The 25411-nt window shown below is 37.1% G+C and overlaps 1 protein-coding gene across 1 annotated transcript; it reads left to right on the top strand.

Moving 5' to 3' along the window:
• The first annotated feature begins 14361 nt into the window (after positions 1-14361).
• On the top strand, positions 14362-17450 carry LOC150035607 (uncharacterized). The gene is made up of 6 exons (XM_090314371.1): positions 14362-14803; positions 14895-15394; positions 15944-16015; positions 16513-16657; positions 16799-17244; positions 17313-17450. Exons 1-6 carry the CDS (start codon positions 14362-14364, stop codon positions 17448-17450), a joined length of 1743 nt encoding a protein of 580 aa, XP_090170497.1.
• The last annotated feature ends 7961 nt before the right edge of the window (positions 17451-25411 follow it).

A 25411-nucleotide genomic window follows, 5' to 3' on the forward strand; every position in this document is an offset into this window, starting at 1 on the left:
GAGTTCGAGGAGTCGTAGAACGTAAAAAAAAACGAATAATTGGTGGGAAGTATAACATTTGATTCAACTAAAGGTATAGTTGTCTTTTTATCTGCTAATTAAAATGAAGTGTAACGTACTTTTTTATTTTTTTTGGTCTCGATATCGATTTTGGTCGAGATATCACTAGGACATCCCAAATTACATGTATATGAAATTTGTTGGGCCAAAAAGATGCTATTTGTACAATATGAAATTTGTTGTGCTACTTTAGACAATTACGCATGGGGATAAATTTCAATTATATCCCTTTATTCAAAAGCTTGAATTGAATCCTCTAACCTTAAATTAAGCTAGATTATATACATGTACATGTATATGTATACCTCTAACTTCAAAAAATTTATTATTACCTTTGAATTTTGTTCCAAAAATATATATGGACTTTCAAAAATTTCATTAATATCCTTAAACTTTAAAAAAGAAATAATAAATATTGTTATTGCTCATCAGTTTGATAGATGAAAAACATTAGTAGGTTAAGAAATACCCAACTTTTAAAATTCTCATTGATATCCTTAAAACTTAAATTAAAAACGCTACCATTAGTATATGATAAAAATTGTCAATATCTTGTTTAAAAAATGTCCCTAATTTTCAAAAGTTGCATTGATACCTCTAAACTGAAAAAACAATTCAAAAATACAACTATCGTTAATACATAGATGGAACTATGTTAATACTTTTTTTCAAAAATATCCCTAAAATTTCAAAAGTTGCATGTATCTTCACTTCATCAAATTCATATCGAAGAAATTTGGATTAATACCATCAACCTTAAAAAACGAAGGTTAAAAAATTCTAACCATAAGTATATGGACAAAAAAATTTATGTACACCCTATCACCTCCTTCTTTCATTTCATCTCTCTATTATGCTATAATTTATGACAAAATACTTCCCTTTTTTTTTCCTTTTTTTTATTCTCTTCTTCAATACCATTTTATTCCCCTTCTTCCATTACTTCTTTAAAACTACCTCATTCAATCAATATATATAGGTTATAGAAAAAAAAGAAGAAAAATAATGGAACCAATTTAAATGTTTTAACAAAGATTATTGATAAATGCCATAATTTGATTGCATTTCACCTTTAAATTATTGTTAATTCATGTGAGAATGGGTATAAAGTGCATCATAAAAGCCAAAAGTGGTCTTAATTTAATTAAAAAAAAGTTATCACATGGTTACATAAATCATTTGGGATGATTTGAGGATGTTTTAAAGTGAATAAGACTATTTTGAGATAATTTGAGCAATGTTGTAAGTTTACAGGAAAACTAGAAAATCGCTTAGATGCGACTACATCATATTTCAATACCATCATATTATGTCCAATCAGAATTCGTATTTAGCATATTTATTTATTTGTAGTTATTTACGATTATGACCCTAGGGTTTAAAGTAATGCCCTATATAAACTCTCTAACCCTAGAACCGTCGTTTGATGTAATTTTTCTGAAAACATTCTCCCTAATAATACTGTTCTGCCCCTGTCTGTGGATGTAGCTAACACACCGTTAGTGAACCACATATATTTGTGTGTCGTAACAGAAATAATCAAAACAAGAGGAAATCCAAGCTTGATCCGAAAATCTCATACAATAGTTGAAGGAAACTTCGTCATCTTCAAGAACGAGAATTCCTCTAAAGATGGGTCGTTATTAGTCTATCTTCACTAAAGAAATTGTGTTGTAAGTGAGATTCACCTTGAAAAATGTTGAACTGAACTCATAGAGAGCCCTAAAAATGTATATAATTTGACTCAACACCTTCTACATTTTCTAAAATTCTCTTTAATTCCTCTACTATTTTTCTTCTATCTTTGTTGTTACTAGACATTTTCTACCACAATATAATTCTCGGATTCATATTCAATGAAGTGTTCTTATTTCTCTTTACTCATGTATTAACTTTCGTAAGGGGTTCGATTTTGTGAATATCTTAATGGCTTAACTAATGCAATCACATTGCACCATTCTCTTGCTTTCTATTTATTTTGATGAAACATATCTTATCTTGTTAATCTAAATTTATCATGTAAGTTAGCATATTTATGGAGTCTTTATATTGAGAAGGTTAAGATAAGATCGATCTCACAAAAGAATACGAGACTAAAAGCCTAGACATATGTTGTCATGTGGCCTTAGACATAAGACACACTGTAAGATCAAGAGATTATATGAAACTATCTAAGATCTAATTAGTTATAGAAATATAATATAGGACTAACTGTTTGCTTCTAAGGGTACTTGAAAACAAGATTAAACAAAAGTTGTTCTCAATTCACAGAAATAAGTCAATGCAATAGCAACGTGGTCGCATAGCCTAAGACAAGTTATCCAAGGGTGGAATCTTGACTTGGACTCTTTGTTTTTTATTATTGTCTATCTTTATTATTTGGAAACAATTCAAAATCACTCATTTTTATTAGTTATCACTTAGTTTATATTGAAAACTCTTTCTTGATGAATTGAATTACATAAATAATCTCGTGGAAAAATGATAGTTAGAGTTATTCCATAATATTACTTGTTGATAGTGTGTACTTGCACTTGACCCTGAGTATTCTAAATCATTTTTCATTCATACACATTTTTATCATCAATTTTACATTAGTAGTTGAGTGTGTATTTAATACGTTTAGGTTAAATGCACAAAAAGAGAGACATGTTAAGAATATTTTGGTCATACGAGGACAACCAATTGGAGAGAAAAGAAAGAAAACATGTACATTACCAAATTTTTAATGAAAAAGATTTTATTAATTCTCTTTTACGTTTAAGTTTGTCTATTTCTCGTGGTCTGTTATAAAGGTTTTTCATGATCGAAGATGATATTCTTTTATTATGTTTTTTTTTTGTATTTGATAGTTAATTGTTTTGCTAAGTTTTGAGGGGAGATAATTTTTATTTAGGAATTTTGTAGAATTTTATACTTTAATTAACTTAAGGTTTTGGAATGATGAGTTGTTATTGGCTCTTCTATATTGAAATTTAGTTACTTAATAAACTTCAAGAGATATATAGAGAGTTCTATCCAAAATAAAACTTTTTCCGTTGAAGAGTCAGTACTGGCCATTGGCTTTCTAGGGAGGGGAGTCAAAAATCACTTTTGCCTCCTCATTTGCAATGTGGCGTTTCTTATTTCGGATGCGGGTTGTTGGAAGGAGGATCTAATCCAATCGAGTTTTATCTAAGATGATGCAAACGCAATCTGACAACATAACGAGGATAAGATTGTACGGAAACTCGACAAGAAGGGAGCTTTTGATGTTGAAAGTGCTTATTTCTTGTGTTTGAAGTTGGATAATTTCAACTTTTCCTCCTTAAAAGGCTTTCGCAATCCTTATGAAAGGCCAAGGCCCCTCCTAAAACTAAGATTTGTTGTTGGAAAATTATTCTAACTAAAACTAATCTAACTAAGAAAAATGTCCTAACTGAGGTTAAGTGAGTTTTCTGCAGGAATCGTGTGGAAATTGTTGCATATATTATATGGCGATGCCGAGTAACCAAAGAGATTTGGTCTCGGTTTTGAAAATTTTCATAAAATAATCCAAAAAATAAAAACTTTTCTATGGATGACCTTTTCCACGTGTGAAATACTAGATATACCCTTACTTTTTAAAACTAAACAATCGCCTATTCCATCTCATTTACAAGCACACCTGTTCGCATTCCCATTCGAGTACTCCTCTCAGTTTTCTCTCAACGTCTCTCTTCGTCTTCAAAGTCATTCGCTGCTCGCCGGTTTTATCTACTCATTTTCACCTTCGTTTCAACTCTGTCTCCACCGTTCCAATAATCTGAAAGGTGTGGTACTTGTTGGCTTGTATGTCTTAAAACTCGCCGTTTGTAATATTAAACATATTCTATTTGCAATAAAGATGTTACTGACCGTTTCTTCAATAAAATTGTTATTGAATATGTAAATTACACTTGTGGTAAAATTTCGGAGTCATTAAAGTGCGGTTGTCGCCTCCATTCTTGCCTATGACCAACTAGGTAAATCAGTTCTGCGTATGCAGCAAGGACACAATCAATAGCATGCAGCAAAGACACAATCAATAGCAAACCATTTTGCACACAGAGTTTGAGCATTTATGTACCGCAGTGCAACCACAACAATTGCATGCAAACAAGGAATCTCTAGACATGTGAATTCCATGTAACTACACGTACGTGCATGAAGATCCACCAACCCTCCCAAATGTTCATCATGTACATTGATTACATGCATGTCAACCAGGAAAACACGGTACGTTCTAGATTTCAATTCTTCGGCCTTCAGAATATCAAATGCATAATCATAAACTATGTTTATGCATGAAATTATGTTTGTTCAATGAATGTAGAACCAACCTTGTAACCACTCGCGTATGTGCTCCAATAGTTATGTGATGGGGAGCTCTTAAGCATCCTTTAGTACTGCATTAAGATATTCTACTATGTTTGTGGTCATCTTCTCATACCTACAGTGGACTTGATAAACTCTTGCCCACCGATGTACCCCAATTTCTTTGAGATATCTCGTCACACCAGAATACCGTTGGAGTTTGGCCCAATAAATTTCAAAATCAGACATCTTATATGTTGGGATTGGTGTCCTAAATCTCCTTGTAACTCATAGTTTGTAAACTTTGTATAAACATATTGTTGTTAATAAAATAAGTATTATTTTATCAACATATACTCAATCCAATAAACTAAGATCCTAAGTTATTTTATCTAATTTAAACAAGTATGTAGAGACATACAAGTGGATCTTGTTTAAATAATAACCTAAACGGTCTGTAGTAGATGGATATTACTGGATATCTTATCCTAGTGACACTACGGATATGGCCCGCTTTGTAGGTGTTACAAGTGTTGTAAAGTACTAGAAATGATCTGATCTTGATCATTCATGTAGAGACATGTAAGCCGGAATATCCTATACAAAGAGTTTGTATAAGACTGGACCAAGAAATTATTAGTCTCTTTATATAACGGCATTAATAATAGAGACTTACATTTCACTAGGATGATCATAGGTGACATGACCTAAATTCTGATTGAGTTGTGGACTCCTGCTCATGAAGGTGGTCCTTTGATTTGTATGAGTGAGTAGGGCCAAATTACCAATTCAATAAGCCTACCATTTTGGGGATTCGTCTGACTGGAGAGCTGGGAACATAGCTACACGAGACGGAATTCACTCTTTCTCCGATGTAAAGACAAATAGATAAATTGCTTCCTTAAAGGCTGATTCCAGGGCTTGAACATAATGGCCACACCCTCTCTTGGCCCGAAAGGGACTTGGTCATAGTTGAACTATGACTTATTGTTCATTAGTGGGATCAGTGGTACTTAAAGAGTTAGATGTAACTACAGGGGAAAAACAGTAATTTTGGGCCAGCTGTACTTACGAACAATTTGTGAAAGGTCATCGAGCTGTTGATTGGTTATATCCAATGGACACAGAAATTTATCTGTAGTGCGAAGAGTGCAGTTGTCGATCTTTAGTGGATGATCGACAGTTAACAGATGTTGGGTAATTTAATTAAATAGTTTAATTAATTATTCGAGTACCGTTGGAGCTTTAATCTACAAGTCCATAAGGCCCGTTTGTAGCTCAACAGGGATTTAATTGAGAATCATTTTTAGATTAATTTTAAGTGTTCAAATTAATAGAGGGAATTAATTATATGAGATATAATTAATTAAATTAATTATATATGAGATATAATTAATATAATGTATTTGATACATTATATATAAGGTAATATGAGAGGAATTTGAATATGATTCAAATACTAATTATATGAATGAAATTCATGTAATTAAATTTAATATAAATATGATTTATATTAAATACCATAAATAAGTTGAGAGGAATTAAATATTTGGATATGATTCAAATATCAATTATATGAATGAGATTCATATTAGTGAGTTTACTATAAATGTGATTTATATTAAATGTCATGTATGGTTGAGAGAAAATATATCTATAAGTTATATTATATTTGATACAATATGTTTATGATTATATGTTATATGGGATATAACATATGTTTTATATACATATAATAAGGTTGTCATTATATATAATTGTTATTAATTTAATTTTATTAAATTATTAATTAATTAAAACTCCCTCCCCTTAATTTCTCTTAGCCAAATACGTGATGAGAGGGGTCAGAGAAAGGGATGGTGTTAATTCATCTTCCTCTATGAAACACTGAGAAAATAGTTCTTTGTGGAAAAACAAAAAGAGAAGAACTTTTCTTCTCTTCCCTCTCCGCCTTATTCCCTCTTCTAAAACCCTAAGGCAGAGCCCACGCCTCCTGCCATTCTCAATCCTGAGGAGAATACAGGGGACTTCGTTTGGTGATGTCTCTTTTGAGGAAGGAGATCTGTTTGTAACTTGTTCGAGGGATTCTTGAAGAATAATCTTCAAAGGTAAGGGTTTCTGAAACCCTAAGTTTTCCTTTATTATTGCATGCTATAATTTATGTAAATGCATATCTTATTCTTGTTTTACTGTAAAACTTACATTCAATGAAAAATGGATTTGGGACGATCTTGCTTCCACTAAAGGTTCTCTTCTCATAGAGTTCCTTCACTATATGCTTTGACCACAACATAAAAATGTGGGATTATATCATCAATTTTTAATTGGATCATCAAGTTATTTTGGATGTGATATATGCATAGCGCATGAAATGCCTTAGGAAATACAGATGCGACTGTTTTTCCAATTGAGATATGATGGTCAGATATAATGACTAATTCTTGAATTTATTCGATTGAAACCTTTAAATAAGTCATGAACCAGGTTCAAGCTATATCGTTCTCATCAGGATACTAAATGCAACTAGGTAGATGTTGTTGTCACCGTCGATGCACGTTGTTATTAACAACATACCTTTGTATTTCTCATGTAAGTAGGTCCCATCAACCACAATGAAAGGACGAATGTAGTTCAAGAATTCCCTAATGCACGGTCTTAATGTCATGAAGACATATTTAAAGTTTTGTTCATCTTCTATTTCAACCTAAAAAAAAGTACTTGGATTTGCAAGTTAAGTGCTTCACTGAATGTCTTAACAAAGGCATATGATCCTTCTGGCGACTCTCGTGCTTATACCAATACATATTCTCTTGCGCAGTAAACCTGTCCATAGCTTATATTCACTCTATAATTTCTTCATACGTCTTCAATTATATCCCTTGGGCGATATGATCGACAGAATTTATCATATTTGGACTTGACTAAGTGTCCAATAACCCAACTTTTAGTCTGTCAATGATTACACTCTTTATTTCAAGTGCGCGTATGTATGCTTGGATACTTTGTCACCTTAAAGGAATCACTTCCTACTAATTTTTTTGCACAGACACGCCACTTACATTCCTCCACTAAGCACTGCATGGTTAACAAGCTCTTCGTCAACTTCTTTACACAGTAGTCAAAATTCTTTCTTATCACAAGCATTGACAATTTAACAGATAAATCATACTTGAAAAAGAAAATCTAACCAACCTTTATATCCTCTTCATTCAGACAATTGTGAGGTACTGAGATAAGTTCATCATAAGATGGGCCATCAGATGCTCTAGGTACATCTACGAATGACTAGGTATGAACACTTTGTTGTATTGGATCTGAGGGCATCACCAGTTGTGAGATTAGAACGGGTGGGGTTGGAACACGAATAAAAGGTGTTTAAATTGATTGTGGGCCTAGAGGTTGTCCATATCAATATCAATATGAGTCTGTGAGGTGCATCTCGTTTGGATGTTGTGACTTATCCAAGTTTCATTTCCATCATCTCCCAGGTTACATGGTTCGATGTTCTCATCTAGTGAAGACAAGTTATGTCTAGATGTGGTTGGAACGCCAAAGTCCTAACTAGTTAGAATGGTTGGAATGGTCGGATTGCCCTGATGGTACATGTTCTCAGTGTAAGATTTAAAAGAGCGTGAGTTTTCTTGTCTTACTTCTCCTTACTCCGAATGGTCTTTAATGCTTATGACTCGTGATGTAGTTTTTTAGCTTGCGTGTTTTGTTGTTTTTGTTCTAAAAAAATAATAAAAACAAAACAAAAGATGTGGTGATATATGGAAAAGATTATCTAAGAATGTAAGACCTAAAATACAACAAAAACAAAATAAGAAAGCTAATAAATTAAATTATATCACTGATTGAAGATAACAGTATATCTGATAGGCTACTATAGCTTATAGACTTCAATCACAATTATCATGGAAAATTTTTATCGAAATCTCAAAATTTTAGTAGGGAAAAATTGGTTTTTCCACCGATTTTGAGAAAATCTCAAGAAAATTTTGATTTTTTTTTTTTTTTTGGGAATTAGGTACGTTAACTCAGTTGAAGTTTTTGGAGAATCTAGGAGGTGTGGGCTCTGTGTGAATTTGGTAGAGGGATGGAGGAAGTAAACGATCAAGCTACACGATCGAGTAAATGGGAGAAAGGTATAGTTCATCATATAGACAGTGGATACTCAATCTTTTAGCAATCTCTCGCTCTCGTGAGCAATCGTCTAGAAATCTCTCACTCTCGTGAGCAATCATCTAGCCGTCTAGCAAATCTTGCTCGATTGTTTAGTCTCTCGTGAGCAATCGATTAGTAATGCAAGAATGAAAACGATCTTTCATAAAATGAAAATTATTTTCATTTTATTCTTTAGTTATTAAAAACTGAAATTAACCTCATACTTTCACGGTTAATGGAGAAAATAAATAACCAACAAACAATTATCTCATAATTGTTTTTATTATAAATAAATATAATAACTAACTTATCATATTATATTTATAACCTATAGTTTAATATCACATTATATGTAATATTTTAACCATAGTTCTTTTCTCCTTTATTTAATATAAATCATATTTATATCAATTCCTCCAATTAATGTATCTAATACATCAAATCAATTATATCACATATAATTGAACCAATTTAATTATATCATATATAATCAAATTCCCTCATGTTAATTTGAACACTTCAAACTAACCCAAAAACTGATTCTCAACTTGAATCCATTGAGCTATCAAGGGGACCTTATAAACTTGTAGCTTGAAGCTCCAACAGTATGTGAATAACTGACTAAACTCTTTAATCACAATATCCATCATCCATTAACTGTCGGGCACTCCACTAAAGACCGACAGCTACACTCTTCACACTATAGAGTACAATAACCCTTCATAGATCGCTCGTAAGTACAGCTGGACCAATTTACTGTTTTGCCCCTATAGTTACATCTAACTCCTTAAGTACCATTGATTCCTCTAATGAACAATATATCATAGTCCTACTATGAGCGAACATTTCTCGAGCCAAAATGTGTGCTCCACATTGTTCAAGCCCCGGAATTAGCCCTTAAGGGAGTAATCTATCTACTTGCCCCTGCTTCGGGGAATGAGTGAATTCCATTTTGTGTAGTTGAGTTCCCAGCTCTCTAATCAGACGAATCCCTAAAGTGGTAGATTTGAGTCGGCAATCTGGCCACTTGCACCCATACAAATCAAAGGATCACCCTCATAGGCAGAAGTTCCCAACTCACTCAGGATTAAGGTCATGTTATCTATGGTCATCCTAGTGAAATAAAAGTCTCTGTCATGAATGGTGTTATATAACGAGACTAAACATTTCGTGGTCCGATCTTATACAAACTCCTTTGTATAGGATACCCTCGCTCGCATGTCTCTACATAAATGATCAGGATCAGACCATCTGTAGCACTTTACAACACTTGTAATATCTACAAAGCAAGTTGTATCCGTAGTGTCACTAGGATAAGGTTTCCCTCTTTTATCCATATACTACAGACCTTTTAGGTTATCACTTAAGGCATGATCCACATGTATGTCTCCATATACATGCTTAAGTTACAACGATAACCAAAGATCTTAGTTTATTGGTTTGTGGTTAATGCAACTAAAATATCCCATATTTCATAGACAACAGTGAAGAAAATATCTCATATTATTACATCACAAATGTTTGTTTATATAGGTGTTTACAAACTATAGGACCCTATGAGATTTAGGGCATCAACCCCGACATTTAAGTCATAGGGGAGAGTTGATTATGCCTAATACCTTTTCATCTGGGACAGACGTTGAAGTTGGTCAACTATTTTTGAGTAAAAAGAACTTGAAAATGTGATTATCTATTTTGTCCATCAACAAAAATTTTGAATTTAGGATCTAAAACTCAACAAATCTTTGTTCACTGTCAAATGTATTGGGGAGACATGTAAGTAGAGCCTTCGTGTAGTGAAAATGAAAGGGTATCATATATTCAAGATCACAAAGTACTCACATTCACACACATGTTCTATCGAAATTCTGAATCATGACCATAGACAACCAACTGCTACGATTTTTAGTCAGTTGATTAAAGATAAGTTTACAGTCATAGGACGTATTTATAAACCTCGTCATATCGTTGAGGATATGAGAAGAGATTATGGCATGAACAAAAGTTATGATAAAGCATGGTGTGTAAGGGAAGCCGCATATGATCTTACTAGAAGTACTCCATAATACTCATATGCCATATACTACATGCTTATGGGGAAACGTGAAAAATAGAGAATTCGGATATAGTGTTTGAGATCAAACTTAAAGAAGTTGTTCATTTCAAGTATATGTTTATGGAATTAGGGTCTTGTATTAGAGGTTTCACAAGTTGTTCGCCTGTGATAATTGTTGATGGGTCACACTTGAAAGGAAAGTACAAAGGGATCATGTTGGTTGCAGTTTCTATGGACGGAAACAATCAATTATATCCACTAGCATATGCAATAGTGGACAATGAAACCAATCGTTCATGGAAATGGTTTATGTCAAATTTGAAATGCACTATCCGATAATCTAGTATTTGTGTTTGATCAGATGGTATACATCAGCAATTGATAACTTGTAGAAATACAAGTTATTGTGACTCAAAAGTTGGAATAATTAGGGTCTTTAATGATAAATCTCATCATTCTTAGTGAAAACGCATGGAATTACTAAAACACTATCAAACTCATGCAAAAGTGTGTTTATTACTAAAATACTGCGGTGCTAAAGCATAATATTGCAGGATTTCAACAAAGATTTCAAGTATCGTAGGCAACGTCAATGCATAGGCATGCATTAGAGGGATTCAACGCAAGGAAGATTCATTGATTCAGGTTGTTTGTATCAAATCACCACTTGCAAGTATGGGCATCTACAGCTGGCGGCGTCTGAAAAGCATCTGAGTGTCAGGTGGTTGACCAGGGTATGGAATTTAATGTTGCCTCATCATCAAGTTGGTGAAGAACGATGCCTATAAATAGAAGAAATCCCACAAGATGAGAGGATCTTAGCTCATTGTATAATTCTGAAATTTTGAGACTTAGAGTTGTGTTGCTGTGACAAGAAGAACACAAGAGGGACCACCCCATCGTCGATCAAGAAGTGGAGAAAGCTGGGCTCGAGAGAGAATTTTCTTCCATTTATTCTACAAGTTGGTTGTACACGAATAAGAATTGAGCCAAAGAGGACAAGAGATTGTACTCTGCGGCTTAACTCCTTTCTTTTCATCTGAATTATAATTTTCTTCATCTCATTTGATTGAGTATTGATCTTGTGAAGATAATCAGTTTCTTTATGAATTCACATATTTGATCTATTTCACTTCGCCACTGTTTATTTCTTGCTTTATGTTAGATGCATCTATAACTTCATGCAAAACCCAGTTTTGGACACTTAAGCCAACTGAATCACTTGATAAAAGCCACTTTAGCTTGAATTATTCGAGAGAATAAGCAAGCTAGCATTAAGTTAGAAACGCTTGGTACATCTAAAGATAGACGCACTAGTATTTTATTGCATTCTGTGACTAATGCATACATCCTAGAGATAGGGTATTGTATGATATTTGCATTGAGAAGTGCTGAATAGAAATCTAACACATAAACGGAGATAAGCAAGTCATTTCATCCGTATTCTTGTACGTGTACATCTCACTTAGATCGCCACATATCCCCTGCATTAAACTCCATTTTCACATGACCCCTTATTTTCTACTTGATCCTTTTGTATTTTCTTGCACACACACAACAATTTAGTGTAAATAACTCATTTCCGCATTCACTTAGGATACTTCTACAACAGCTACAACGCAAGCTCTACGTTAGCTTTAATCATCCCTAAGTTCGACCCTAGACTTACCAGAAACCTGAGTTGGATTTATATTTGGATTTGATTTTGGAAAACTTGAACGCATATAGAGGAGTGTCATGCATCCCATTACACATCACTAACGCATCACCAACGCATCAATGCATCATTCACATTTGCACTTATTTTTCCAATTACTTTATACAATACACTCTTAAGCTCGCATCACGAATTCAACGAACAAGTTTTTGGCACCATTGTCGGGGATTCAACAACAAAACTAACCAGAAATTTTGCTTGTATCTTTTGTAGAAAAACTACAGCTGAGGGAATATTACGAGCTAAGCCAAAGTTTGTAAACATTTATAAGCAGGGAAATCACTCATGAACTCGTATACAACCGCAAAGTTGAAAGGACCTTTCGACGAAGAAATCGATCTAATCATCACCGTAGGTTAAGGCAACAACTACTCAGACAACAAACCAAGCAATAACAAATGGCGAACGAGCAAACAAATCATAACTTAGCTCAACAGCTAGCCCACGTTGCGCAAAATCCTATCATAATGGCAAACAGTAGTACGCGTCCCATTCGCAAATATGTGTCTTCTGTGTTGTATGATTTCTCACCAGGATCATATATCCAACGCCAGATGAGACAAGATTTTAGATGAAATCTGTGATGTTAGAAATGCTTCAAACAGCTGGACAATTTGGGGGTGCTCGGGGAGAAGACCCTCACGCCCACATGAAACGTTTCCTGGAGACATTTAACTCGTTTGTGATTCCTGGGATCACTCCAGAAGCTATCAGGCTATCTTTATTCCCATATTCTCTGCGTGACAACGCAAAGCAATGAGTAAGTTCTTTGGAGCCCGGGGAGATCACGACCTGGGAAAAGTTGGTGGAGAAATTCATGCAGAAATATTTTCTACCTACCACGAATGCAAGGAGGCAGAGATTAATAATGAACTTTGAGAAAGAAGAATTCGAAACCTTGAGTGCCGCATGGGAGCACTTTAAAGGACTAGTCAAGAATTGCCCCAATCACGGATTACCGTTAACCATCCAGATGGCGGATTAAACAGAGCATCTCAAATGGCAGCCGACGCAACTGCAGCTGGCGGTATCATGGAAAAATCTTATAATGAAGCTAAGGAAATACTAGATCGCATAGCCAAGCATAATATGGAATGGGTAGATGACACTTACAACGCAAGAGCAGATAGGAGGAGATGATCTCAGAATGTGAACTCTATTGATTCTAACACAATGGCCACACTCTCTGCATAAGTGGATACCATGACAAACCTTTTGCAGAATATATCACTAGAGAATGCATCACACTCGCAAAAGGTAAATCAGGTGGAAACATTCGTACAGCCCATGGTTAGCTGTGTGGCTTGTGGAGATCCTCATTCTTATACTAATTGCCCACAAAATCCGCAGTCGGTATGCTTTATTAAAAATAACCTATTCTTGAACACCTATAATCCCGGATGAAGGAACCATCCAAATTTCTCTTGGGGAGGTTATCGACAGGAGCAACACCAACCTGGGATAAATCAGCAGCATAGGCAAGGACCGCCGCCTGGATTCCAGCCATCACAGCAGCTGCACCAACAATCCTTTAATAGAAGAAGTCATGCATCGAGTTCAGCTTCTCCGCTTGAAAACCTCTTCAAGAAGTATATCGCCCAGAAGACGCATTGTTAAAAAGCCAAGCGTCATCCATCAGAAATTTGGAGATACAGGTGAGGCAAATTGCCAGTGAGCTGAAGAATCGACAGCCAGGAGTCTTGTCCAGCAATACGAAAACCCCAAGAAATAACAACGGAAAAGAGCAATGTCATGCAGTGACATTGCGAAGTGGCAAACCTCTTGTAGAAGGTACCGTGAACCCAAGAACCAAAAATCCTTCAAAAGAGCACAACACATGCCCGACGTTATAGAAAGATCAAGAACAGATGCCAGAATCCACAAACCATTCGAACTCAAGCACGTCTAACGTAGGAGAACCTACGGTGCAGCTAAAAGCACCATTTCTCGATGCTTGTTGAAGAAGAATGATGAGCAACAATTTAAGCGTTTTCTTGAACTTTTTAGGCAACTGCATATTAATATACCACTCGTAGAAGCCTTAGAACAAATGCCAAAGTATGTCAAATTCTTGAAGGATATTCTGACAAAGAAGAGGAAAATCAGCGAGACAGAAGTAATTGCTCTAACGCATGAGTGTGATGCGTTAGTCAGCAACAAATTACCCAAGAAACAGAAGGATTCGAGAAGCTTCACAATCCCATGCTCAATCGGAGGGCTGGACGTAGGACATGCATTGTGTGATCTGGGAGCAAGCATCAATCTCACACCACTCTCAATTTTCAAGAAATTGGGAATTGATGAAGCACAACTCACTTCTGTAATGCTTCAACTCGCTGATAGGACGATCACATATCCTGAAGAAAAGATTGAGGATGTTCTGGTGAAAGTTGACAAATTCATATTCCCAGCAGATTTCATCATCCTTGATTATGAAGCAAACAGGGATGTACCAATCATTCTTGGACGACCCTTTTCTCGCCACTGGGAAAGTACTAATAGACGTGCACAAGAGGGAATTGACCATGCGCGTAGACAACCAGGAAATGAAATTTAATGTGTTAAATGCATTAAAATTTCCAGATAATGAAGAATGTCAACTTAACAAAATAGAATTGCTTGAAGAAGAAGCGACCCAAGTTTGTGAGGTCCTTACGTTGGAAGAAACCATGAAGAAACTCGAGTCGCCAAGTCTGAGTGAGCGGCAGACGAAACCAGCGCGTCCATCATTGGAAGAACCACCAAAACTAGAATTGAAACCTTTACCTAACCACCTTAAATATGCTTTTCTTGGATCAAACAACATCTTACCTGTAATTATTTCAGTAAATCTTTTTGAGCCTAATGAATATTCTCTTTTGCAAATGTTGCAAAAACACATGCGGGCAATAGGATGGATGCTGGCTAACATTTGTTGCATCAGCCCATCGTACTGCATGCACAAAATCAAACTAGAAGAGGGGAAGACTGGATCAATTGAGCCTCAACATAGGCTAAATCCTATAATGAAGGAAGTAGTCAAGAAAGAGATCATTAAGTGGTTGGATGCAGGAGTAAACTACCATATATCCAATAGTAGCTTGGTAAGCCCAGTTCAATGCATCCCTAAAAAGAGAGGTACAATAGTGATAGTTAATAGTAACAACGAGCTCATCCCTTCAAGGACTGTCACGGTTTGGCGCATCTGCATGGACTATAGAAACTCAATGCGAAAACCAAGAAGGACCACTTCCCTCTTCCCTCATTGACCAGATGCTTGACCGACTAGCTGGAAAATTTTTTTATTGTTTTCTAGATGGATACTCTGGCTACAACCAAATTCTAATCGACCTAGAAGATCAAGAGAAGACGACATTCACTTGCCCCATTTCAACGTTCACATTCAGACGCATGCTTTTGGACTATGCAACGCACCTGAAACGTTCCAAAGATGCATGGTAGCAATTTTCTCTAACTTCCTAGAACAGACCGTTGAAGTTTTTATGGATGATTTTTCAATTTTTGGAGACTCCTTTCAAGCATGCTTAGACAACCTGGAGGCCATCCTCGCTCGATGCGAGGAAAAAAATCTTGTGTTAAATTAGGAAAAATGTCACTTTATGGTGACTGAAGGCATTATTTTGGGCCACAAGGTATCTAAAGCCGGATTGGAAGTTGATGAGGCCAAAGTTGATGTCATAGCCAAACTTCCTTCGCCATCAAATGTAAAAGCATTATGAAGTTTTCTAGGACATGTAGGCTTCTACAGAAGGTTCGTAAAAGGATTCTCTCAAATTACGCGACCTCTAAGCGCATTATTAGAAACGAACAGGCCCTATGAATTCAATAACGACTACCGCGACGCATTTGAAACACTGAAGTATACGTTGACTACAGCTCCGGTACTAATAGCCCCAGACTGGATGCAACGTTTCACTCTAATGTGCGATGCAAGCGACGTTGGAGTGGGAACCATGTTGGGGCAAAAAAAAGGGAATTTGATACACCTCATCTCCTATGCATCAAAGACTCTGAACGACTCTCAGGAACATTACACAACTATAGAGAAAGAAATGTTGGTTGTAGTTTCGGAATCGAAAAATTTAGATCTTATTTAGTTGGTACGTCAGCAACCATCTATACATATCACTCAGTCATTAAGTTCCTGATGAGTAAGAAGGACGCAAAACCAAGATTAATCAGATGGGAACTACTCTTGCAGGAATTCGACATTGACATTAAGGACAGAAAGAGGACTGAAAATCAGGTGGCTGATCACCTGTCCAGATTAGAGAATCAAGAGATACAAGACCAAGAAGATGAAATCAAAGATGCATTTCCTGATGAAGGCTTATTCAAATTTGAAGGTTGGGAACCATGGTAAGCAGACATTGTTAACTACTTAACTACTAAACAATTCCCTAAACACTTCAACTCTCAACAAAAGAAACGGTTGGTTCACGATAGTAAATTCTATTTTTGGAATGAATTGTTTCTTTAAAAACAAGGTCCCAACTCCATCATGCATCGATGCGTTCCAGAAGGAGAGACACAACGAATCCTTGCTAAGTGTCATGACTTTCCTTACGGAGGGCATTTTGGAGGGCAAAGAACCGCTGCAAAGATTCTTCAAAGTGGATATTTCTGGCTCACCCTCTTAAAGGATGCAAGGGAGTATGCTCTCAAGTGCGACCCTTGTCAACGCACAGGAAATATATCATCAAGAGACACAATACCTCTGAACAATATACTTGAAGTCGAATTATTTGATCTATGTGGCATCGATTTTATGGGACCTTTCCCCCTGTCCTACGGTCAACAATACATCCTGTCGGCAGTAGATTATGTATCAAAATGGGTGGAAGCTGTGGCTTATGTCAAAAATGATGCGGCAACTATATCAAAGTTTCTCACCAAAAATATTTTCACACGCTTTGGAACACCAAGAGCACTGGTGGGTGACGAAGGTACCCATTTCATTAACCGTATCATTTCAAAATTGCTTGCTAAATACAATGTCAGGCACAAGATTGCTACCACATACCACCTCAAACCAATGGTCAAGTTGAAGTATCTAATTGGGAAATAAAGTCAATATTGGAAAAAGTCGTCAAAGCATCAAGGAAAGATTGGGCACAGAGGCAGGACGAAGCACTTTAGGCGTACAGAACTGCCTACAAAACTCCAATAAGTGTGTCTCCATACTCTTTGGTATTCGGAAAAGCCTGTCACTTACCCGTGGAGTTGGAGTATAAAGCTTTTTGGGCCGTGAAGATGCTGAATTTAAACTTGGAAGCCGTGGGCGAACAACGCAAGCTTCAGCTCAATGAGCTTGAGGAACGGCAGTTGGACGCATACAAAAACAGCAAACTCTATAAGGAAAAGACTAAACATTGACACGACCAACACATAAGTAAGAAACAGTTTGTTGTTGGGCAAAAAGTTTTATTATTCAATTCACGATTGCGTTTGTTCCCAGGAAAATTAAAGTCAAGATGATCAGGACCATTTATCATCAAAATAATATTTCCTCATGGAGCCGTATAATTGACGCGAGAAGATGGCACAAATACATTCAAGGTAAATGGGCAAAGGGTGAAGCCCTACTTTAAAGATAGTTTAGAATGACAGAAGTCATCCCTCGCATTGCGCAAAGCCAACTGAGGCTCGCGTCGAAGATTCCCTACATTCAATCAAACACATATTCCAGGGACGCTTCTTCTACCTTTTTTTTTTTTTTTGCATTATGTATTTTATGTCTGCGTTTGTGTTTATTCTGTGATTATTTACTTGTTTTTGCTTTAAGTTTTAGTTGATTGTTGATTTTTATTGTTTTTCTTAATTAAAAAAAAGGTGTACAACTTGAAGTTTAGGATGAGGGTAGGATTCTAATGCATTGGACTTAAGCCAACACATGGTCCAAACCGAAAGGATGTTCCTCAAAGACACAAAGCACTCGATTGCCTAGAAACCTTAGGCACGTTCTTTCGTCTGCATAATTAATAACAATGTCAGGTGTCGCCTGATGTCACCTCATCTTCCCCTAACAAGTTTATAAAAGGCCCCCACTCAGCCTTCTCTCTTCTTTCATCACTTTCAATCTTTCCTCTCGAAGTCCTTTGCTCTCGAACCCTCACCGTCCATTCAAACCAAGCCGACATTCTGGTTATTCCTTCAACAGCGATGTTTTCCACTTTCGATAGCTAGAACCAATCGCAAAGCTATGGAGGAGGCTCATCAACAAGCTCCTTTTCCTCTTCTCTCGCTTCAATGTCGCCCCCCTCATCCCCTTGCCAAACCTCAAAAAGACCTTTTCTGGCCAAGCCCTCGCACGGTGGATCTTCTTCTATCTCCTAGACTATCTCGGTCGAAACCTTCCAAAACCACCACAAAACCTTAACCTTCTATAACCCCCCAAACACCCAAAACCTCCACCAAACCTAAGCCCAAAACCCCTCACCAAACCAAGGCAGCAAGTTGCAGTGAGGCGCCCTTCTACCTCTACAGCTACCGAAAAACCCTACAAATTGCCCGCTCCACCACCGTTTATTCCGAACATTAGTCCGGTGGGTGCGACACATGACCTCATTCTAGCCCATCTATACACCGCACCATCGCCCGTCATGCGTCCCCTTGCCCCTCTATCTATCAAACACTTGGTCACAATCTTCCCCAGTGAAGTAGAAGCAGCCAGCCAACCTATTCAACCACCTCACCCATCATCATATCCTCTCCAAGGTCACCGCATACCCTATCTAGCACCCCACCAATCACCCCTCCCTCCCTCCCCCCAAACCAAGCTCTGATAGTCCTGCGTAAGAACGAGATAGTGCGAAGCTTACGGAGTTAGCTCGAAAGGACGAGTAAGAAGTCTTTGGAGCAATTTTAGCAAGCTTAAACCAAGGATAAATCGAAGTGGAACAAGTGATGCATCCCGACCCAACAGACGCATCATTCGAAATTGATGAAGCAGAGTGTTATGCAATGATGCTTGAAGCTGAATTGGAAGAAGAAGAAAAAAAAAAAAAAGAAAGTTAGCCCGGATGCATCGCAACCTCACCAATTTGATGTGGACTTGTCATGGTAAGGAAGATGAGGGGAACAAGCACACTTGGAGAGCACAGTACAACAGGTCGTCAAAAGGACAGAGAGCGTTAGAAAAAGAAAATTGATTTTGGAGGATGAAGAAGAAGAGCAGTCTGCACTTGGTCCAGAAGGTTCGACGCATGAAAGCTACTCTGACTCAAAAGTGTTGGAAAGGGAATTGGAGATTTATAAGCCTGCACGATAGGGGCAAAGGAAGTCTGCCGTCCAAAAGGAATTAGAAAATGAATTAAGGGAACTTGCACGAGAGGCCAAATCACATAAGGCGAGCAAACGCAAGGTGACTGCCGCGTTACCTAAGAACAAGGGGAGGAAGTGCCAATTTAATGACATCCTTACTTAGAAGGCTTCTTCCCCGAACGTAACCCATTGCCTCTGTATATAACCGACACTGTGGATGTAATTGGCTGGAGTCAGCTATGCGTTGGGCCCATGAGGATTTGGCTCAATCTTGCCCGTCAATTTTATAGCAGTGAGTTTGATGAGGAGATAAATACGACGCTTGTTTATGACGTCTTGGTGCACTTCTCTACCAACAAAATCAATGATGTGTTCAATATTGAAAGTAACCTGGACGCAGAAGGAAATCGCATCTTGGAGCATCCAACTCCAGACCATTTAGAGGATGCATTAAGAGTGGTGGCCAAACCTGGAAGCACATGGAAAATATCAAGAAATGGAGTAATGATTTTATCTTCCAGGAACCTGAAACCGCACGCAAACTTGTGGTTATATTTCATTAAAAACCGTATCATGCCTACAACGCATGATGAAACGGTCTCGAGAGAACGCGTCCTGGCCACCTATTGCATCATGCAGTGCATTCCTCTGGACATAGAGAGGATAATCATGAATCAGATCAAAGCCATCAAAGCAAAACCACGAGGACAACTTTACTTTCCTTGATTGATCTGTGCGCTGTGTGAACGCGGGGGCATCCCTCTGATGGATGATTATGAGAAGATCAATAGTCTAATGGACATTAAATTAATCAAGCATCTGCTTCGCGGGTCGCCATACCAGCTTGCCCTACCTCGTAAGACTGCAGCAGTAAGATCTCGATCCTCCCAACGCACCCCTAAAAGAAGACACGTCTGGATAATTGAACACAGCGACAATGCTACGAAAAATGAACAAGAATATGAAACGGAGCATGCGTTTACCAAAGAAGAAGCACGGCCAAATTTGAACCTCTCTCTCCCAAACTCACCCTTGGCCCCGCAAGAAGAGATTCTTGATCTAACGCAGCACGATAATACCAACCTAGATCAAGAAATCCCTAGTCCTCTTCCTTCCCTCTTACCATCTTCAATTCCAACCTTTATCCCCCCTTCAATTATTTTTTAACCAACCGATTAGGGACAAGCAAAACAAGAAATTCAAAAGACCCAGTTGAAAGAGATGAGGAACCAGCACCGCCACAACCAAGCAGTAATATTGATGAGTTGAAAGCTTTAATTAGCGATCAGCTCAGACCACTGACTGCGTCCATCGAAACACTTCAGCAATAGAATAGGGTTCTAAGGGACAACATGCGGCAACAAACAAGAAGAATGCAAGACCAGTTTGTCTATACAATGGAATATATCAACCAAGTCCTGATTGGGATGTTTGCCTTGCCACCTCTACCTGCCCACCTAAGGAACCCTTTGCGCTTCATGGATGAAGTCCCCGCAGAGGAACACAGGGAAGACGCGCCAGCACAATAAATTTGGGGTGTTGGATATTTTGTTTTGTTTATTGACCTTTTTTATTTGTTTGTTGTGTTTGTTTTATTCCATTACTAGCTTATCAATGAAATGAATGAAATTGCTATAATTTTTCATTCTTGCGTTTGTCTTTAGCATACCTATTTTGTTCTTTGGCTATTTTTCTTGTTTTGTGCTTTGTTTTACCTCAATGATATTAGTAATATGAAACTTATAAGTATAGCGTAGGCGTTAAGAAAATCAACAAAGTCTGAACTTTTCTAAAAAGTCAAGTACATGTTTTCTTTCTGACGCATGCAAACCCTAAATCAAAACTCCTTTCGAAATTCTCAAAGTCTTTTCGACATTTTGTTTCTCTTTTAGTAATGAGGATTTAGCTAATCCCCAAAATTTAGGGGTGAGGAAAATCTGAGTTAAGATGCATTTATCATATAAGTTCATTAGAAAGAAGGGAAACAAAATAGAAAGATGCTATATGCAAATTCCTCTGGCAATACTCTATAAAAGAAAACCTAAAATTGGCACGAGTTAAAATTGGAACAGGCACTTAGCCGTAGTTGGATGCTCGCATGACACCCGTGGGGGCAAGCCAAAATGAAGTTAAGTCTTCTAGACCAATGCATCCCAAAACTTTGCTATCTAGTTTAAAGTCGTATCTTGAAACGCATATATGCTTAGATATGAGTTTAGCTGTGAAGGGCTCTCATCCATAGTTGGATGCTCGCATGACACCCGTCGGGGCAAGCCAAAACGAAAGTGGGATACCTAGAACAACGCATGGGAAATCCAGAATTCATATTTTCTTACCTGCATCCTGTTTTAAAAAGAAAAGCATTTAACGCATTGCTGGTTTAGAAAAAAACGAAAATGTTTTAGGAAACGAAAGGAGTTGTTGACAAAAGGCTTACTGTACCTGAAATAAAACATTCTTCCTTTTAGAAAAGAATCAACCTGCGTTACATTTTCCAAACACCAGTCTCAAGCTTATAAATGAATATAATGAGAGGTGAAACCTGCACACTTAAGACAATAGAGATAACAAAGAATTATTTGTGGAATGCACGAGGACAAGCATTGTTCAAATTTGGGAGTGTGATAACTTGTAGAAATACAAGTTATTATGACTCAAAATTTGGAACAATTAGGGTCTTTAATGATAAAATCTCATCATTCTTAGAGAAAAAGCATGAAATTACTCAAACACTATCAAACTCATGCAAAAGAGTGTTTATTACTAAAATACTGCGGCGTTAACGCATAATATTACAGGTTTTCAACAAAGATTCCAAGTGTCGCAGGCAACATCAACGCATAGGCATGCGTCGGAGGGATTCAACGCAAGGAAGATTCATTGATTCAGGCTGTTTGTGTCAAATCACCACTTGCAAGCATGAGCATCTGCAGCTAGCGGCGTCTGAAAAGCATCTGAGTGTCAGGCAGCTGACCAGGGTATGGAATTTAATGTTGCCCCATCATCAAGTTGGTGAAGAACGACACCTATAAATAGAAGAAATCCCACCAGATGAGAGGATCTTAGCTCATTGTATAATTCTAAAATTTTGAGACTTAGAGTTGTGCTGCTGTGACGAGAAGAATACAAGAGGGAAGAGAACCACCCCCACCGTCGATCAAAGAGTGGAGAAGGCTGAGCTCGAGGGAGAATTTTCTTCCATTTCTTCTACAAGTTGGTTGTACACAAATTAGAATTGAGCCAAAGAGGACAAGAGATTGTACTCTATGGCTTGACTCCTTTCTTTTCATCTGAATTATAATTTTCTTCATCTCATTTGATTGAATATTGATCTTGTAAAGACAATCAGTTTCTTTATGAATTCACATATTTGATCTACTTCACTTCGCCACTGTTTATTCCTTGTTTTATGTTAGATGCATCTATAACTTCATGCAAAACCCATTTCTGAACGCTTAAGCCAACTGAATCACTTGGTAAAAGCCACTTTAGTTTGAATTATTCAAGAGAATAAGCAAGCCAGCATTAAGTTAGAAACGTTTGGTACATCTAGAGATAGATGCACTATTTCTTTTATTACATTCTGTGACTAACGCATACATTCTAGAGATAGGGTATTGTATAACATTTTCATTGAGAAGTGCTGAATAGAAATCTAATGCATAAATGGAGATAAGCAAGTCATTTCATCCGCATTCTTGTACGTGTACATCTCACTTAGATCGACGCATATCCCATGCACTAAACTCCATTTTCACATGACCCTTTGTTTTCTACTTGACCATTTTGTGTCTTTTTGCATGCACACAACAACTTAGTGTAAATAACTCGTTTTCGCATTCACTAAGGATACTTCTACAACAGCTATAACGCAAGCTCTGCGTTAGCTTTAATCTGAATCCCTAAGTTCGACCCTGGACTTACCAAGAACCTGAGTTGGATTTATACTTGGATCTAATTTAGCAAAACTTAAACGCATATAGAGGAGTGTCACGCATCCCTTTACACATCACTAATGCATCACTAACGCATCATTCGCATTTGCACTTATTTTTCCAATTACTTTATACAATACACTTCTAAGCTCACATCACGAATTCAACGAACAACAATGCTATTCATGCATTTTTTTCCCATGACATTTCATAGATTGTGCACGTGGCACATAGAACAGAATCTTATTACAAACTTTAAGGATCGTACTATCATTGGGATGCTTAAAGATGCAGCAAGGGCATTTCACATGACAGAGTTCCAAGAAAAATGGGATGAACTTCGTAGTTTTCAAGATGGTGTTATCACAAAATATCTAGAAGACATTGGTCTTCAAAGGTGGGCACAGGTTTACCAAATAGAACGAAGATATGACAATATGACGTTCAACAGTGTGGAGTCTTCCAATTCATTAACTAAAGAGTATCGATTATTGGCCATAGTATGCTTGATTGAACATGTTAGAGGAATGCACTTGTCGTGGTTCTATGAATGGAGGAATTACTGGACATCTCGAACGATGTTGCACTCTAATTATTGTGAAACCCGATTGGCAAGTGAGCCTGATAAGGGCAGATGATATCGGGTTGAGCCTATTGATTATTATTAGATCCACGTGCAAGATAATCGATTGGACGGTATTGTGAATCTTCACACGAAGGAATGCACGTGTAAGATGTTGAGATTGGTGTCCTAATTCTCCCGGAGTCTCGTAGTTTGTAATATATACACATTGTTATGAATAATATATACATAAGTGAATCATGCCTTAAGTGATAACCTAAATAGGTCTATAGTATAAGGATTAAGGAGAGATTCCTGATCCTTGTGACACTACGGATACGGCCCACTTTGTAGAGGTTTTCAAGTGTTGTGAACTACTACAGATGGTAGATCCTAACCATTCATGTGGAGACATGCGAGCGGAGGTGTCCTATACAAAGAGTTTGTATAAGACCGGACCACAAGATAGTCAGTTTCTGTATATAACGTCGTTGATACTGGAGACTTACATCTCACCTAAATGACCATAGGTGACATGACCTCAATCCTGAGTGTTTTGGAAACTCCTACCTTTGAGGGCGGTTGTTTGATTAGTATGGGTGAGAATGGTCAGATTGCCAACTCAACATATGAGGACTTGTCTAATTTGGGAGCTGGGAACTCGGTTACATAAGATGGAATTCACTTCTTTCCTAAAGTAGAGGTAAGTAGATAGATTGCTCCCTTAAGGACTAATTCCGGGGCTTGAACATAGTGGCCATAATTTCTCTTTGGAAGAGAGGAATTAATTATAGTAGCACTATGACTTATGTTCATTAGAGGGATCAGTGGTACTTAATGAGTTAGATGTAACTACAGGGGCATAACGGTTATTGGCCCAGCTGTACTTACAAGTAATCTGTGAAGTGTTATCTCACTGTTGATTGGTTGATATGGACACATAATATACTATAGTAAGGAGAGTTCAGTTGTCGGTCTTTAGTGGAGTGCCTGGCAGTTAATGGATGGTGGATCCCATGACTAAAAAGGTTAGTCAGTTATTCACGTACCGTTGGAGCTTCGAGCTACAGGTTCATAAAGTCCCCTGGTAGCTCAATGGATTCAAGTTGAGGATCAGTTCTTGGTGTTGATTTCAAATGTTCTAATTGACAAGAGGTAATTCGATTATATATGATATGACTGGTATGATGTATGAGATACATCAAATGGAGGATTAATGTAAATGTAATTTACATTAAGTACCATGGAAAAGAAAAAGTGATATGGTTTATATGTTTCATGAGATGAAATATTAAAACTTTAGGTTATAAGTATAGTATGGTAAGTTGGTTATCATATAT

Source organism: Benincasa hispida, chromosome 6, assembly GCF_027475165.1.
Source record: "Benincasa hispida cultivar pf3 chromosome 6, pf3_genome.v1.1, whole genome shotgun sequence".
NCBI lineage: Eukaryota > Viridiplantae > Streptophyta > Magnoliopsida > Cucurbitales > Cucurbitaceae > Benincasa > Benincasa hispida.